Raw genomic sequence first — 18,462 nt, 5'->3', positions numbered from 1 at the left:
AGCTGAGAACCAGCAACTTCATGCCAGGTCAGTTAGAGCCGCCAGGTTTTGCCCCTTGCCAGATCTGAGATGTCTCTAAGGAGACATCAACAAAAGGTGGAGTCCAAAACTCCTACTCTTTTGACATTTGGGTGTCTCCATCCCATGGCTTTCTGCCCTTTAAGCCCCAAGGCACAGCATAGCACCAATCCAGAGCCTGCATCAACCCGACAGAAAGGGTGAAGCACCACCACCCCAAAGCCAAACCTGCTGGGGAGGAGACCACACTCATCCCTGGCCACGAGCAATGCCCACCTCCAGCCAAGACCATCCCCGACAAGCTTTGGGTCCTCAACCCATCCCACCACCCACCCAGGGGGCAGGAGCTCAGCTCCTTGTGGGACCAACCAGCTCTTGGGGTACCAGAGATGGAGAGGAGGTACAACAGGTTTGGGGGTGCCTCTAGCCTGGCAGAGACCCTTCCCCAACTGATGGTCTGTCTGTCCTGCTGGAGGACAGAGAGGTTTGCAAAAGCTTCCAGTCAGCAAAGGGTTACACTGGGCGTATTGCTGAACTCAGCCCCATTTTGGGGCTCCAAAATGATAAAGTGCTGAGGTCAGGCTCACTGACACCCAGAGGGGATCCCATGGGGATGTGGGGTGCATGGGGCGCCTCAGCTCAGGTGCGAAAGGCGGTACCTCTCCTCTGGGACCCCTCCGTCTGCAATTCATTACCCGCATGCGGTTCCCATTTGCTGTCACCAGCCAAACAGATGGAGCCGAGGGTTTCAGAATGAGGAAAGCTGCAATATTTTTCTGACATTAACACTTATATCAGGTCCTGGGAGACTCCGGGAGGAGCTGGCCCTGGGCCCCGAACCACCCACTCCTCATCACTGCTCTCGGAAGAGCAGGAGGGACCGCAGCTGCGTAAGCAGGGTTTTCACAACAGCCCGCTCCGAGAAGCCCACGGGCGGGCTCCGGCCAGTAACCAAGGGGAAAAGCAAATATTTCTTCCCCCTGCCCATGCCCTGGGGAGCTGGAGCTGTGACCCACCCGGTCAGAAGGTGGAAAGCTGAAAGCAGTCAGGACTTCTCATCCCTCAAGCCCTGGGGGTTCCAGAGCTGCTGTCCTGGGGGTCATGCATGAGGCTGCTGCATGGGTCCTCAGCCCCACGCCAAGCATTTTCCAGCAGCCCAGGAGGGATGTGGGCAGTCCCATCCTCATGATGAAGCTTTCAGGGTTGCCATCGCCCTGTGCAGCTGCAGATGCGACACAGTCCCACAAGCCTTGCTCCAGCAACCTGTCCCATGGGAACGGGGTTCCCTGGAGGGCCAGCTTTGCATCAGAGCCAGTTATGGATGAGCAGCCGTGCTCTGAGAGACCCAGGGCAGCTTGCCACAAAAATATAAAGCCAGGAAAATACTTTGCACCCTCCCTGCCATCGCCCCACACCAGGGCAAGGTCATGGCTGGGAATGGTGGCCTCAGTTGTGGAGGTCACCAACTCTTCTCTCCCATCCTTTCAGGCATCCCTCCCTCCAGGATCCACCACCCCCTCTGCCATGTCTGCAGTGTGGCAGAGCATGGGGAAAGCCCCGGCGCAGGATCTGCACCTCTCTCTGCTGCAGGAGGGTGGGGTGGGTGCTGGATCTGTAAAGCTGGCAGCAGGAAAGTGGGCAGAGGCAGGAGCAGACAAGCAGCTGGGAACAGGGGGACCCTTGCAGGGTGCTGCCCCAACCATACCCTGGGCTGCAGGCAGAGCAGCGCGGCCAGCAGGTCAATGAGGGGGCTCTGCCCCTCTGCTCCGCTCTGGTGAGACCCCCCTGCAGCGCTGCATCCGGCTCTGGGGTCCCCAGCACAGGAGAGACACGGAGCTGCTGGAGCGGGGCCAGAGGAGGCCAGGGAGATGCCCAGGGGCTGGAGCAGCTCTGCTGTGGGGACAGGCTGGGAGAGCTGGGGTGGCTCAGCCTGGGGAGGAGAAGGCTGCGGGGAGACCTTAGAGCACCTGCCAGTGCCTAAAGGGGCCGGCAAGAAAGCTGGGGAGGGGCTTTGGGCAAGGGCAGGTGGCGATGGCACACGGGGGAATGGCTTTACATGGGAGAGGGGAGATGGAGATGAGAGATGAGGAAGAAATTCTTCCCTGTGAGGGCGGCGAGGCGCTGGCCCAGGCTGCCCAGAGCAGCTGTGGGTGCCCCATCCCTGGCAGTGCTCAAGGCCAGGCTGGACGGGGCTGGGGGCAGCCTGGGCTGGGGGGAGGGGTCCCTGCCCGTGGCAGGGGGGTGGGACTGGATGGTCTTTAAGGTCCCTTCCCACCCAAACCATTCTGTGGTTCTGTGACATCAAGTTCGGGGAATGGCAGCAAGACTGAGTTTTCACCCAGGTGGGAAATCCACCGTCTGGACTCAAAGTTGTCCCCATCCTGGGGGGTGGAGGGCAGGTGAAGACACCCACACTGCAATGCCACATCTCTTGCAATAACCATCACAAGCCACTTGCACTGCGCAAGCATCCAGAGGCAGTTTGTCCAGGGCTAGGTGTTCCCAGCTTGCTCAGAGCCTGGATGTGGGCCAGCCTGGAACCCAGGGCTCTCCATCACATTCTGGGAATGTCTCATGCACCTAAAACCAGGACAACTAGTCCCCCATCACCCTGATCCCATACTTCTGGTGGGGGACAGAAGTACTGGGAAGCTTCCTCAAAACAAGACCAGTCCAGCAGCCCCACAGATTTCACAGAACCATAGAATCATTTAAGTTGGAAAAGACCTTTAAGATCATCAGGTCTAACTGTTAACCCAGCACTGTCAAGTCCAGCACTAACCCATGGCCCTGAGTGCCACATCTACACGGTGCCCCCCCCCCCTCCCTGGGCAGCCTGTCCCAGTGCTGGACACCCTTTCGGGGAAGAAATGTTTCCCAGTCTCCAACCTAAACCTGCCCTGGTGCAGCCTGAGGCCGTTCCCCCTTGTCCTGTCGCTTGTGACCTGGGAGCAGAGACCGACCCCCCTGGCTGCAGCCCCCTCCCAGGCAGCTGTAGGGAGCGATCAGGTCCCCCCCTGAGCCCCCTCCTCTCCAGGCTGACCCCCCAGCCCCCCCATCAGACTGGTGCCCCAGCCCCTGCCCGGCTCTGGACATGCTCCGGCCCCCCAAGCTCTGTCTGGGAGTGAGGGGCCAGAAGGGACCCCAGGGCTCAAAGTGCCAAGTACAGGGGACAATTACTTCCCTGGCCCTGCTGGCCGCACTATCGCTGACACAAGCCAGGATGCCATTGGCCTTCTCAGCCACCTGGGCTCACTGCCGGCTCATATTCAAGCCAACTGTTGACCAAATCCCACCACCTTTTTTGTGGGAGAAGCCCCAGTTCCTATATGATTGTTCTCAGGCACTTAACAAATCAATCACCCTTGCATCTTTGCTGCCACATGGACCTCCATCCCCTACCTCCCCTAAGACAGCAGACCAAAGGACTTCGCTAGCACACTGTCCTTCAAACATGGACATGCTGCCCCCAGGCTTATCTCTAGCCAGCCTGGGTTTATCCCTTTCCCCCTTCAAATCTAGTTTAAAGCTCTTTCCATGAGCCCTGCTAACTCCTGTGCAAAGATCCTTTCCCCGCTTTGAGATGGGTGTACCCCATCTGTTGTCAGCAGGTCTGGTGTCATGTAGACCAACCCATGATCAAAAGACACAAAATTCTGCCAGTGACACCAGGCTCAGAGCCAGGTATAGATCTGCTGGGTCTTCCTGTTTCTTCCCTCATCACTCCCTGCAACTAGAAGGGCAAAGGAGAACACTGCTTGTGCTCCTGATCCCTTGTCCCGTTGTCCCATGGCCCTGAAGTCTCTTGATTGCCCTCAGACTTCTTGTTGCAACTTCGTTCCTGCCCACCTGAAAAAAATGACTCCTGGATAATAACCTTAGGGCCATAGGGTGGGAAGCTTTCTCTTCACATTTTTAATCTGTGCTCCAGGGAAGCAGCAGACTTCCCTAAGAAGGGGGTCCAGTGTGCACACTGGGTTTTCTGTTCCCTTCAGAAGGGAGTCTCGCTCCTGTGGAGACTCCTTCCTATGGAGACTCCTTCCTATGGAAGCAGTTTTGACACAGGGTGTAGGCCAGCTGGACCTCAGTGACACCTCCAGGCTAGAAGAGCCATCATCCTCATCACTGTCCAGTTCCACTGGTACCTATTACGCAAAGGCACCTGGGAAGGTGGGGTGGTCACGGAGACGTGCCTGCTGCGCTGCGGAGGAACTTGTTGCCATTCATCCTATCCCTTAAGTCACCATGTTCAGCCAAGAGGAGAGAGGACAGGGAAACAACCCTGTGCACCGTGCTGGAGCACTCTGCTGCTGATCGTGCTGGAGCCACGAGCCTTGGCGAGCCTCTCCAAGGACAACTGCCAGCAAAGAGGACCTCACATCTCTGCTTGACCAGGCACCTCTGCCACCCTGGCCTCTCCCACCCAGGCTGCAAAGGCCTCGGGAAAAATGCATCAGGGCTGTTTGCTTGGGGACCAAGCCTGGATCTGGTGAAACATGGATAGCATTTCATGGGGCAAGAGTGAAGGAAAAGGGCTCAGCAAGTCCACAGTGGAGAGAGAGGCCAGCTAAGACGTGCAGGAGACAGAAGCAGGTCTTGCTGTGTCCTGCTGCATAGCTCTGGTGCCACCAACCCCACTCCAGGGCATCTCTGGGGAAGACCCAATAAAAGAGAGCCACAGGCTTAGAGGATTAAAAAAAAACCAACCAAAACATCAGCCTTCAGCAAGGAAAGGGACTTTCCCTGGAGCACAGCCTTGGTCAGTGTGGCAGAACCAAACAAGAGCCTGGGCACCTCGAGAGGCCCATGGTGCCCTGGGTCTGTCATTCCCCCGTCCAACCAGAAAGGGGGGGGATAGGAGAGGAGGCACAGAAACCACCTTGCACTGGGGTTCCCTGAGTGTTTCTCCCAGTGAAGCTGTGCCAGCAGGAAAGGAGTTTCTCTCCATTCTCTCCATCATCATCATCCATCACACAAATGCATGTGCTCCATTTGGGACATGCACATCTATCACGGTGCTGCTCCCACCAAGGCACCCTCCCCTTCCCAAGGGCAGGGATTGCTCCTCTGCTCTGGTTCCCTGGGACCTGCAGCTGGAGCTGAGCACCCAACTCTGGCCAGGCACCTTTGCCTGTGTGGAGCCAAATTGCTGAGCTTTTTCCTGAGCTGAGCAATCCAAACTCTCCTGTCCCACCGCAGAATCTCTCCAGGTTTCTACCACCAGGCTCAAAGCTCCCCCCAGACCAAGCTGCATGTGGAGCCCCTACTCACCATCCTCGCAGAGGTTCAGTTTGGAGAGGTTCCTTCCCTCGAAGGGCTCCTCAAAGATGGAGCCATTCTCTCTCTCATTGAAGGTGTGAAGGTACATGGCCTTGTTCTCCATTGTCCTGCCACTGGTGGAGCAGAACAGATATGTGAGATGGTGCTTGGCAGCTTGGTATAGCCTGACATGGCAGGGGCCTGATCCTGGCTAATCCAAGTACCCTGCATGGCTCTGGCCCCATGGGTCAATACAACATGGTGTGGGCTGGGGCTGGTGACATGGACCTCTGCCCTCACTTGGCAAAGCTAACCACCAAGTATCCTGACTTGACCATGGTCCCGTCTGGGCTTGGCAGTGCCCAAAACAAGAGCTAGACCACCCCAGTGAAGGCAGGGAGAAGCTGATGGGCAAGCTCAGCAGGACCACAGGTCCTGCCCATGTCCTTGCAGCTCTGTGAAATGCTCACCACCAACACAGGAGCCCCTCTTTGGCCAAGGGGTCAACCACCCACCTGTGCTTGACCACATGCCCTACAGATGTCCAGCCTTGGTGTCCACTCTGGGTGTGCCCTGGATGTCTGCCCCTCCCCCAGGGCTGGGGAGATGGGGGCCCAGTGTATGCATGCAAGCCTCCCAGGACCTTTTTCAGCTCTAGGGCTTGGGGTAGCCCTTCACCCACACCTCCTCTAGATATCCCAGCACCCTGACCGTGAGCCAAGCCTGTGCTCCCCACAGGCCTGATCCTGCTGTCACTTCTTGAGTTGGGCTGGTCCCAGGGACAGGTCCATGCCCACAGTGAGGACTGTTGGCACTGGGAGGGTTGTGTCTCTGCTGCCACAAACGTTTCATCACAGCACCCAGCCTGGCAGGGGGGAATCAGCCCTCACCTGGGCTCTGGTGTGGCAGGAGTCAAAAACACCTGCTAAGTGGGACCTGCTGAGCACTCCCAAACTCATTCCCTGCACTGCTGTGTCTTCCCCAGCCACCCCCCACTGTCAGCATATGGGTGCTGTGCTCCATGGAGACCCCCAGCTTCTGCCACTCCACCGGCAGCTAAAACCAGTCCCGTTGGCAGCAGGCTGGGCAGGGACTGCCCTGGCTGGGAGCAGCATCCCGGGCCCTTGGTCCCACTCCCGCGGGGGAGACATCACCCGTGTAACCCCGTGGGGAGGGGGTCGCACAGCACCCCGGAGTCGCTCCCTGCTCCTGTATCCCAGGGCCAGGGCGCGGCGGCAGCACCCAGGGGTGGCGGCTCACCACGCAGGGATGCTCAGGGAGACACCAGCGCCTCCACACACACCCCCACGCGTGTAGGGGGACCCATCCCCACACTCACCCCTCTCCCTTCTCCCGGAGCTGCGTGTCCCTCGTTCCTCCCGCCCCGGTGCCACTCACCTCCTGGACGGACCCACGCGGGACCGAGTTTCCCGTGGCTCCCTCGCGCTCAGTCCCCCGGCTGCGCCATGGTGGCCGGGACAGGGAGGCGAGGAGAGCAAGGGGACCCCCCGACCTCACCGCCAGCTCCCCACGGACGCAGAGGGGCGGCCGCCGCTCCCTGCCAGCCTCCCATGGGTGGGGGGTGTCCCCGGGGTGGGCGATGTGCGGGGCCGGCGGGGCGGCTGCGGAGCCGACAGGCTGTGAGCGAAGACCGCTCGGCCGGGAGAGTTTTGTAGGCGGGGAACGGGAGGGGGGCCGGCTCCCCACGCCCCCCCCCACCCTCCGGGGCCGCCCCCGCCGTCCATTCGCCGGCCTCGGGCCGCCCCCGGGCCGCCCCGGCAGCGGGGAGCCGGGCTAGGGGAGGGGTGGCCGGGGCAGGAGCATCCCCCGGAGTCAGAGCAGGAGCATCCGCCGGGGGGCCGGGCAGGAGCATCCCCTGGGAGGATCTGGCAGGGGGAGGGGGGGCCGGGGCAGGAGCATCCTCCAGGTTCGCTTGGCCTGTGGTCTGGGGATTCCCCCTAGAAGTCCTGCCCCTGGGGCAGGAGGTGGGTGCGTGAGGTGGTCCGTGTCCCAGCTCCAGCGGGTGTCCATACCTTTCGCTCTCCGCTCGCGTGCCCAGCTCAGCCCACAACGGGCAGGAGCAACTGCGGCCCCCGGAGAGGGGAAAGGTGCTTGTCCACCCTGCACCCACGGGGAAACTGAGGCACGGAGGACCAGAGATAAGCTGAGGTGACCCCAGACCCCCAGACCAGCGCTGCTCTCAGCCTCGGTGTGGGCTGTGCAGAGCAGTGCAAGATGCACACACCAGGGTCAGTCTCTGGGATGGGGCAAGGTGGGGAGGAAGCTTAAAGGTGCTGCTGCAAGTCCTTTGCTGCCTGTGGGGTGCTGCCTGCTCCCTGCTGCAGCTTGCAGCTGCCCCAGGCCATTTGGGCCCCTAGCCTGGTCCCCTGGACCCCCTGTCCCCACCCCATCCCTGGTCCTGGAGCAGAGCAAAGCACCCTCCAACATCTCTACAGGGTTGGGGGTGGTGGTGGTTAGCTTGGCCCAGTGGCACAATCAGGAGGGTGACTGCTGTCCCTTTGGGGTGGCTGTGCATGGGTGTACTGCTCCTTGTCTGGGAACACTGCCAGAGCGAGCACTGGGTAGACTGGGATGGTGGGTCACTGCTGGCTGCTGGCTGGCTCACCATCCATAGGGATGATGGGGCCAGGCAGAGGTGTGCCTGGAGAGCTGAGCATGCTGCATCACAGGCTGAGCCACTCGGCCCCCCCAGGTGCCATCAGACAGGCCATGACAACACACCTTTTTGGAAGCCATAAACCTACTGGGACCAAGACCTAGACTTGGAAAAAGGATGACAAGACCTAGGGGGAGAAGGGCAAGCACTCCTTGCCCAGGGGCATCTCCAGCCATGGTGTCATCCTGAGGACACACATTGCCTCTTCCATCAGGAGGAAAGATCTCCAGGGGTGCAGCCAGGTGGCTGCAGGTCTCCTCCTACCGCAGTGCAATGTGAATCCATGGCAGCTGTCTCCCACAGCCACCCCTGACCAAGGCTTCTCCTTGGGACACCTACCAAAGGACACCCTGAAAGTCTGGGACAAGGAAAGACAACGCACTGCAGGTCTGAACAGCTTGGGGTAGGGCTCTGACTGCTGAGCTGCCTTTCCTCTAAGAAAGGCCAAAAACATCATCAAAGCGTGCTCCATCCAGACCTGGCCAAACATCTGCAACGCTTACCCCAGTGAAACCAAAGCTGCAGCAAATAAAGACAATTACTGCAGAGTACTCCCAAGGTCTAATCTTAATACAAAACACCTGACCAAGCAGCCTGCACTGCTGGTCACACTAAAAAAAAAATAGTACCAGTCACGTGTAATCCAAAGAGGTTAATATTTTATGAGATTTCCGGTAATTTCCAGCAGAATTGCACTTTTGCATCTTTACAGCCTTCTCTGTTTATACACCACACAATAAATTTGTCATGGAAGGTCCTGGGTTTGATTCAGGTGTAGGTGAGTCTCAATCTGCTGGCTTCTTGGAAAACTGAAATACATGAGGAAAAAAGGGATTTACCTTTACAAAAAGAGTGTAAAACTATGCACAAGCTACAACTAACTTTTAGTATAAGAGCAATTAAACTCATACACCTCATCTACTATTCTATTCCCTAAAAAATTTTCAACAAAGCAGTTGAGGCACCTCCAGTGCTCATCAAGCAAGGCCAGCAATGGGGAAAAGCCCCTTCATGAGGGGTTGGCAGATGTGACACGGGACCAACAAGAGATTCACACCCTCCTGGGTCCTTACAAGCCTGCATCTAACCTACCGAATCTAATCTATAATACCTCTAAAATTCCCACTCACGTGATGGTCAACATAGAAGAGCAATGAACTGATCAGTTAAAAGCAATTAAGGATAAAAACCAAAAAAACCCCAAATCTGATGAAAAAGAAGAAAAGAAAGACTCTACTTGCAGATCTTTTTGGTCACTCCAGCTGTCACAGGGATTTCAGCAAAGCCCGGATTTCTTGGCATGCCTTCTGGAAAACTGCAAGAAGAAGAGCTAAATGAAACAGATTTAGGTTTTGGACTCTTTTTTCTGTAGAAGGGGAAGAAAATCATAATGTGTCCGGTAGAAATGCATGAGAACATGCAAGTACGCTCAGCGGTCATGGACTTCAGTTGTTTATTTAGGAATATATGGTGTGAAAAGACACACAGAGAGCACCCCAAGTCTGTCTCCAAACACTTTTCCATCCACCACATTTACACCAGAGAGGAGAAGTTGGACCATACCTGGCCACGTCCCAACCAGCTGGTCCCATGGACAAAAGGTGAGGCTGAGCATGTTGGAATAATCCTTCTCCAGCATGTTGGTGAGATGTTTCTGCTATCACAGAGGATGACAGCGTCAGACATCAGATGAAAGAGCCATTAAGCTCCAGGAACTCCCAATTTGCACTACTACCTGCTGGGATCACCATGGTTGTAACATTAGTGATGGCAGCTTTGACCTGGCCATACCCAAGAAACCTGCTGGGAAAGCATCAAAACTGATCTTCCATACGCAAAGCAGATGAGTTTATTAGGTGAGTCCGCATCCCACCCGGGTGGGACCGGGTGTCCATCACTGGATCTCTGGCCAGTATAAAGGAACTTCCCTCAAATAACTGTGATGAGTCTTGGCCTGTGTGATCACGGCCTGAATCCATCAGGTTTCAACATGCAAGAATGGTCTGAATGGTCAGAGATGAGGTGGAAGAGCTCATGTGAGGTCAGAAATCAGGAAAGGAAGGAACCAAGCTGGGAAATTACTACCTAGAAAACCATAATTTTGCTTGCTACATAAGAAGATGGCAAAGCTGGTTTTGGGGGCAACCAGGGAATTGAATCCAACCAAAAATCAGCAGAAGCTGATCAAGAGCTGATTTTGTCATCGAAATTTCCAGACGATCACATTTATGACATTGCAGAGCAATCTGCTTCTTGCACAACCACTCTGTCGTCTTACTAGCTGCACCCCACATGGTCCATAACAGCGTTAAAAGCACTCTGCAGTGACCACCAGTCCAGCCATTAATTTGTCTATCACACTTTCTGGTTTGCCAACAGCAAGTTTCGAAGCATCACTCACCATCAGACCCTGGAACTGGCTCTTCATCTTCTCCTTTGCTTTTTCAAACATCTCCCTCCCACCTTCCACCTCAATGTCATGTTCCAGATGAGTTTTTATCCGCTCACATGTCTCCTTCCCACTTATCTGAGCAGCCCCTCTTGCAATGATAGGAAACACCAACATGCTGTTGTTGATCCTAAAGCCACGCTGCCTGGGAACCAGCCAGTGGCAGATTTCCACCTCCCAATCCCCCTCTTCCCAACCTACTTTTGCCAACCTAAAAAAGTTCCTTTATTCAACAGCAAAATCTTCAAGTAACTTCTTCCAGTTCCCCTCCAGCTTTTCCCAGTAGCTTTTGACAAGGTCTCTGCTCCCCTACCCCACATGCTGCTTTCTCCATCCCAGGGATGAAGACCTTCCAGTTGACCCACAAGAGAAGCATGATGCGTTTATGTGCTTTGACAGTCAAGGGATGGGACAACAGTATCAACAACACAAGGGATTTATGCAGTAGGTTTTGGAACTCAAACATTTTCCCTGGAAATAAGATTGTGAGCCACTGAGGACATCGCCCAAGGGCACACATTTACACGTCCTCTTTCAGCCAGTGCAACTAAAGGCTTCTGTACCTAGACTCCACGCAAGAGCTGGGAAAACACATCCCAGGGCCAGACAGCAAACTCACAGGGGCAGACGCAGAATTAGATGGAGAACCAGTCTTACCTTCACAGCAATAAGGTGCCTTGGATGGACAACACAAGGGACTCGTAGGTACTCTTCTTCAAAAGAATTTATCTTTCAAGGGCTTTCGTGATGATCTCTGTCTGCAGGAATTGACGTCAAGTGATGCCAGCATCTCTCCAAAGCCTCGTTTGCCAGCAGTACCCAAACAAACACTTCCGAGCCCAGGAGGAGGCAGAGCACACCAGGTGGTTACGTGGAGTAGAGATGTTAAATTGAGGGATATTGGGCTGCATCTGCCCTGCTAAAGACATTCATGAGAACAGTGGTCTCTGACCAACGGGCCAGATGGTGGACAGGGATTCAGAATGCTCCCTCCGCACCCTGTCGAGGCACACTGGTGGTGTCTCCATGGCCAACGGGCAGAAATTTGTGTGTACAAGTGTGATTTTTCCAGTTCCAAGTGCCCATAATATCAACGAACCTGTCTTCAAGCTGGCTTGAGCGGTGTTCTAATAGCATGGCCTCCAAGGCATGTATTGCACAGACTTTTAAGACTGAGTTTACGTCCTGGGCTGGACATACCCAGCCACGCTACCAGGAGCTCCTTGCAGTGCAGGGTATTGTTATTAGCTTTCAAGTTTAGGACCAGCTCCATCATGCTCTTGTCACCTGAGGTTCCCGTTTACTTTCCATTACCTTCTAGCAGGGTGTCTTGCAAATCATCTAGTGTTGCCCCAAGGATGAAGCAGGAGCTGACTGACTGTGGCTTAGCATTAAACACAGTTCTGCTGTACCCAATGCTCAATAGCTGCCAGTCATTAGAGGTCCCTCCTAAAAGACCGTCAGATAGATGATGGTCTTCCCCCAGCTTGCTGACTCTCCAGGAGTCATTGTTTTCCCAGGGACAGAAGGATTGAGAGGACAGCCAGGGTAGGGGAGCAGGGGATAGCGCAGGTAGGGGATGCTGCTGATGTTGCCTGTAGATTGATCCTATCCCCAGGCCAGCCCAGATTTAATTGTTGCTGTTTTATTCTCTGGCAACTAAGGCAAGTTTATCAGAAGACACAAGATCAATTCACTTTCTTTTTTTTTTTCTTTGGGTAGTGGTAGATAGGATGATAGTAATTTTTTTTCTTATTCTGTCTGAACTCCTGTAAAACACAGAGCATAAAAGGATGGAGTTGCAAACACCACCATGTTTTATATATATTGCACCGCTAATGCGGTACATCAGTCCTGGTTTTCCAGGCAAACAAGGGCTGGGGGCTGTTGGCTGCAGGAAGATTAGAAGCAATGAGGGCAGAGATGAGCACGTTGCTGAGACATGTAAGTCAATTAGAAGCTTTGCCTAAGTAAATGAGTAATGGTGAGATACTTTTAGTTTGCTCAGTGGCTGAACAAAGTCATGCCATTATAGGTTTCTTGGGGAAGAAGAAAGACCTGACTGCTTCCTACACCAGGCTGCCTGCAGCTGAGTTTCCAAGGTTAAATTAGTGTGGGTATTTGAGAGGAAAGCACGCAAGTTTAGATGGCAGTAAACATTTCACCATGCATGTGTATCACTGAGGGAATGAAGACAAGATGTACTAGGATACAAAAAGTTCTTTAGAATTGTTTTATCAAGGATGAAAGTTGGATCATCTTGTCCTGCCAAGCCAAAAGCATGGCTTATGAGATTTTGCTTCTTTGTGTTTATTTGGCTTTAGTAAGACAATTAGCTCATGTGTTACTTTGCTTCTAAAGAATGAGTGGTGGCTTAAAAAAATTCAAAACTCCTGGTGGCGATTTCTGTTTAACTAGTCAGAAAAATCAAACAAGAAAAAAACTCTATTGGCCAGTTCTGAGACCCCCAACATAAGAAGGCCATGGAGCTGCTGGAGCGGGGCCAGAGCAGGCCAGGGAGATGCTCAGGGGCTGGAGCAGCTCTGCTGTGGGGACAGGCTGGGAGAGCTGGGGTGGCTCAGCCTGGGGAGGAGAAGGCTGCGGGGAGACCTTAGAGCACCTGCCAGTGCCTAAAGGGGCCGGCAAGAAAGCTGGGGAGGGGCTTTGGGCAAGGGCAGGTGGCGATGGCACACGGGGGAATGGCTTTACATGAGAGAGGGGAGATGGAGATGAGAGATGAGGAAGAAATTCTTCCCTGTGAGGGCGGCGAGGCGCTGGCCCAGGCTGCCCAGAGCAGCTGTGGGTGCCCCATCCCTGGCAGTGCTCAAGGCCAGGCTGGACGGGGCTGGGGGCAGCCTGGGCTGGGGGGAGGGGTCCCTGCACACGGAGGGGGGTGGGACTGGGTGGTCTTTAAGGTCCCTTCCAACTAAACCATTTTGTGATTCTATGATTCTACAATTCTGCTGCTCTTTGATACATCCCATTGTGATCATTTTGTTCCTGGATTTCCAGGTCATTCCTACTTGTCTCAACATAAGGAAAGGACAGTCAGAAACACTCTGCCTCTCCTTTGTCAACCCCGTAGCCTCCTTTGGCCACTAGCAGCCTGTGTGAACATAATGTAAAGAACTCTGCAGGATATTGCATCCTATCCTAAAACAGGTGGGCCTAAAACTACCTCCTGTACGGCCTCTCTGTTCACCAGCTGTAGGAGAAACCCAAACCACAAGCTCAGCTCAGATGCTAGGTCTCCCATGCTTTGCCCCATGCCCCCAGACAATGCCTCAGCAAGAAAGCTAAGCATCCATCCCAGACAAAACCCGGGCACAGCAGAGCTCTCAGAGGAAAATGGCAGAAAAACATCATCCCGGGACTGCAATACTGTTGCGCTCTTTCCAGGAGTGCTGCTGAAGAACAAGTCCTGGAATAACTTGCTGACGGTTGAGAGGACATCAGGCTCTGGCCCATGGCATGACCTTGTTGACCACCATCTTTGTTCAGTGCACTTCCCAAGACCTGGCTAATCCTGCTGGCATGTAACCATGGAGCAACTTGGGCAGGTCCCTGACCACCTGCCTTAGGCACAGCATCAATAGCATCCTGGGCTGCGTCAAAAGAAGTGTGATCGGCAGGTTGAGGGAGGGGACTCTGCCTCTCTACTCTGCTCTGGTGAGACCCCCCCCTGCGGCGCTGTGTCCAGCTCTGGGGTCCTCAGCACAGGAAACACATGAACCTATTGGAGCAGGGCCAGAGGAGGCCACAAAAATGATCAGAGGGATGGAATGATGTTCCTCATAACGGCATGCTGGTTTGGAACAAAATCCTGTATTTCTGTTACTTTCCTACCACTAATGGAAAGCAAAAGCCAGCTGTCTGGAGCAGAAAGGAGACAGCTATCACTTTCCCTGGTCTTCCCTTGAGTTGTCCCAAACAGACCAAGGTTCAGCATTGCTCAGCAAAGCTCAATGCACAAAGGTGCTGAAGAGCCCAATGCAAATCGGGTCAAAGGCAGACTTGAAGGAGGGGTGCAAGAAGAAGTCATAGAACCGTTGAATGGTTTGGGTTGGAAGGGACCTTAAAGACCACCCAGTCCCACCCCCCACCACGGGCAAGGACCCCTCCCCCCAGCCCAGGCTGCCCCCAGCCCCGTCCAGCCTGGCCTTGAGCACTGCCAGGGATGGGGCACCCACAGCCGATCTGGGCAGCCTGGGCCAGCGCCTCGCCGCCCCCAGCATAAAAAAATTTCTTCATTCTATCTGGTCTGAATGCAGACCACTGCAGCAGATGCAAATACTGGGGGAGTTTTCTCCTTGCTAGGTGCATTAATTCCATCACCAACACCTCCCAAAAGAGCTATTCCTGCAGGATGGCCTCTGATCTCAACATCCTTACTCTTCCCTCATTTCCCTGCTCCAAACCCTGGCCAGTCCATTCCAAAGTGGGAGAAGCTCCCAGGGAGCTCTGCAGGAGATGGCACACAGCTCTCCACTCACTCCTGGCCTCTGTCCCAGCAGACCCTGTTGGACTTCCCTCTGCTTTGCTGCAAGCTATAATCCCTCCTCTGACATTTCCATGGGATGCCAAGAAGGACAGCTAATTTTCCTTACGGCAGGAAGTTGTCAGAGAGCCAGATCTGCTTTATGCACCCCTCTGGAGCAATCCAAGTAGGCAGTTCCTGATTTTATTTTACTCTCTGGAAACAAGCCTCCGCCAAACCCTCCAAGCAGAGCTGAACCTTGGAGCTCAATCTGTATTATTTGCAAAGTTTGCGTTATTTCTACTCAGCGCAGTTTGGTAGGGAAGATACCCAGGGCCAAGGGTCTCTTTTCTCAGGGAGCAATCAGAATGAGTTGCTGCAGGCATAAAGGACCTGTATGGGATGCTCTGGTCCCTCAGACAGTGCCAAGATCACTCCATCAGGATCTGGGGACCTGATTCTCCATAGAAATGGCCAGCTCTGCATGCTGCTGCAGCATTCTTGTCTCTCTTCCCTTGCTACAAGCAGGGCTATGATCCCTCTCCAAAACGTGCCGTTTTGGGCATGTCCCTGGCCTACCCCAGTGCTGAGATGCGCTCATGCATTCTCATACTCACCATTTTTAAGAGACCCTTGTTTCTCTTGCAGCGTCCTCAGGCACTTTCAGGGTGTTTCAGCTGCCTTTTCACCTTCTGCACTTTTTCATGTTGAAAGGACATTCTTATTGTCACAGTCTCACTGGGCGTGAATAGAGTTACAAAGCCTCATAGTAAATAATCTAAGCTTTTATCACTGATGCTGGGAGAAATCTGTCTCTGAAGCCTGAAATGAAGGTGTATAGGGATGAAAGTCAAATCACCCAGGCTGGGACATCTGAGTTCATTACCCTCATAATCCCTGGAGGTAAGGCCGAGGTGGTGGCTCACCTGACCTGGGATAGATGTCTACTTCAGGGCAGGGAGCTGCCCAAACTCAGCTGCCCATTCTCACCAGAACTGAAAGGGGCATTCCAGAAGCTGGGGATGGCCAGCACAACTCTTCACACCCAAAATGCATGGGTGTTGAAATCCCTCCACTTTGAAATTCTTTTCCTAGCCAGTTTTCTCTAATCAGCCTTGACACAGACCTGAATTCAAGTTTCCAAAATCCCTGAGGACAGCCTTTGCCCAAGGGGAGAGATTACAGCCACCCATGGATCAGCCCCAAAGTCCCCTTAGCCGGGCAAATTGCTCCTGGCTGTGGTTTTTGTGGGACGTTTAAGGCAAGAGCAGAAAGAGCAGAGCAGGATTGGCATGATGGACATGCTACCACAAGGGTAGCTCCCTAAAATGAATGGTATACTTGGGTGAAGAAACTATTGTGCAGGCATCCCATCTCCACTCTTGCTATGGTGATTGCATGCTTTGTCCCCAAGCAAAGTGAAGAAATTCTAAAAAGCCAATTCCTCTGTTAGGAAATGAGGTTTAAAAGATCCTGTGACTTCTCATGTCTTGGCATCTAGCTAAAATTGGAAAGCTTTATCCTCCTGAAATCTGCAAGTGAGTGAAAGTGTAATAATTTGGCGTGAGCTGGTGCAGTGGACGGGGTGGAGGGCAGCAGAAGCCTGGGGAAGGTCCCCTCCCATGCTTGCAGAAGCAGAGCATGTGGTGGCAAGGTTGCCCCCTCTCCTTGAGCTTCTGCAGTTTCAATCTCTCAGCCCCAGGTCAGCCCTGGTTTTCCACAACAGACTGTGCTCAGAGGAGTGGTGGTAAGACCTCACAGTGGTCTGTATTTCAAGAACCACTTAAGGGAGAAAAAGAAGATAATTAAGACATTTTCCAGCTGAGGTCACTTGTGTCATCACTCAGGCACAGGAGCATGACTGGTGCTCACCACTCACCCCTTTGATGGTTGGTCCTGGCATGGGACAGCTTTGTTAGTCCAGGAAGCTTCCAGCACAGCTGCCCCAGGGTGCTGGATCAGCAGAAGGGCAGGGGACTTGATTTATACCCTACGAAAGTCTAGAGGATGATAAACATATACAAGATGCAGGGATGAAAAGCCAGGAGGCTTGCTCCTTGATGTGGACCAGCCAGGAGGTGAGTGTGCTCAGCTGGGGTCCAGAAGACCCACGGCCAAGCACATCCACTGCCTCCAAGCTCACCCTGGGAAGCTTGGAGCTTGAACTGCCCCAGCAACTTGGATGCTTGGCTTTTGGCTGAGGTGCAAAGGCAGGGTCAGCCCTGGGAGCTGTTTTCAGTGAGCAGAAAGCCAGGGCTGGTTCCCCACCTGGGAAACATGCAGGAGAGCAAAAACAGCTCCCGGCAGCTCGACCATCACTTGTTCCCACCCTACAGAAGAACCACACCTCAGAAAAAGACATTCATGAGCTCCTTTCTCATTGCAGCGTAGAAAGGGCTCTACTACTAAATTAAACCTGCCCAGGGCTGCTCTTTGGCCAGAGCTCACCCATCCAGCCACGGATGATCTGCTAAACTCTCTCCAAAGCAATCCCAGGGCCAGGGGCATTGGTTGGGACCCCCACGGGCACAGCATCCCACTGTGCCTGAAGGGCCATAACCAGCCTTAGCACTAATTCGTTTGTTTGTGCAGGAGTCACCCTGGATTTCGAACAAGAAACTTGGTGCAGATGCTCGTTTATGATGCTGTAGCAGGTTAATTATCTACAGGCACATGCTTCCCGCAGCACAGCCATCAGGGTTTTAACACCTACCTGCAGTGCATGGGCCAGCTTTACTAGCAAGGCCATTTGTCACAAATTGCATTTTCCCCTCTCTTTGGGCAGGTTTATTGAGCTGCATGAGCCCATAGTCCTCACTTCACCCCAAAGCGTTTACCACCAATCTCCAAGACACAGGTGTGTTCAAGCAGGAAAGAAGCTGCCACTGGCTCGAATAAAGTATATGCCTACGGATTTATCCCAGAGTTTTCTTTTTTCCCCGCAAAGAATGACAAGCAGAGTGAGGTTTTGAAACCTTGGCTTCCTGTTACTCTGTTCTTGAAACTGAAAAACCAAAACTGGCTGCAGGAAACCCTCCCCAAGCCATGCCCTGCACCCACTCTTTGGGACTGGCTCAGGTTCTTCTCATCCCTCTTCCTTGGTGCCCCACTTAGACTGCAAAGACCATCCCTGGCCGCAGCAGCAGTAATATCTTTGCACCTGAGAGTTTTGCAGCTCTAAGCCACAGCTGGGAAATCCTGTTGCTCTTCCCTGCTGTACCTCCAAAAGGGGGGTGCAGGACCTGGGGCTGCATGCATGGCACAAAACATCCACCTCAAGCTGGTGCACCGAGGCTGTACCTGGCAGCTTGCTGTTGGGTTGGTCCCACAGGCAAAAGGTGAGGCTGAGCATGTCAGAGAAGTCCTTCTCCATCTTCTTGATTATCTCCACCTGCAGCCATCACATGGCCCAGCATATGAGGAGGGGACAGGGCTCAGAGCCCCTCACCCCTCCAGCCCTACCCTGTTCCTGCCTGCTGGGGCTGAGGAGCTCTCCGATGCAGAGGCAGCAGTTTGAGCTACTCCAAAGCCCAAACCATTATTAATTTGAGGATAGGAGTGATCCAGTTGACAATTATGGGT

The 18,462-nt window shown here is 54.0% G+C and overlaps 1 protein-coding gene across 2 annotated transcripts in view; it reads right to left on the bottom strand.

The window, feature by feature from the left end:
- Nucleotides 1-6,946, bottom strand: part of SCARA5 (scavenger receptor class A member 5) — a 42,926-nt gene extending 35,980 nt beyond the window's left edge. For both annotated transcript variants that reach the window (XM_056344565.1, XM_056344566.1), the window contains exons 1-2: nt 6,676-6,946; nt 5,290-5,411 (exon numbers count right to left, since the gene is read on the bottom strand). In XM_056344565.1, coding sequence (XP_056200540.1) covers nt 5,290-5,401 — 112 coding nt within the window. In that variant the 5' untranslated portion in view covers nt 5,402-5,411; nt 6,676-6,946. The remainder of the gene's footprint in view (nt 1-5,289; nt 5,412-6,675) is intronic.
- Between the last annotated feature and the right edge of the window lie 11,516 nt (nt 6,947-18,462).

Source organism: Falco biarmicus, chromosome 6, assembly GCF_023638135.1.
Source record: "Falco biarmicus isolate bFalBia1 chromosome 6, bFalBia1.pri, whole genome shotgun sequence".
Taxonomy (NCBI): Eukaryota; Metazoa; Chordata; class Aves; order Falconiformes; family Falconidae; genus Falco; species Falco biarmicus.
This window is presented reverse-complemented; position numbering and strand designations above follow the sequence as displayed.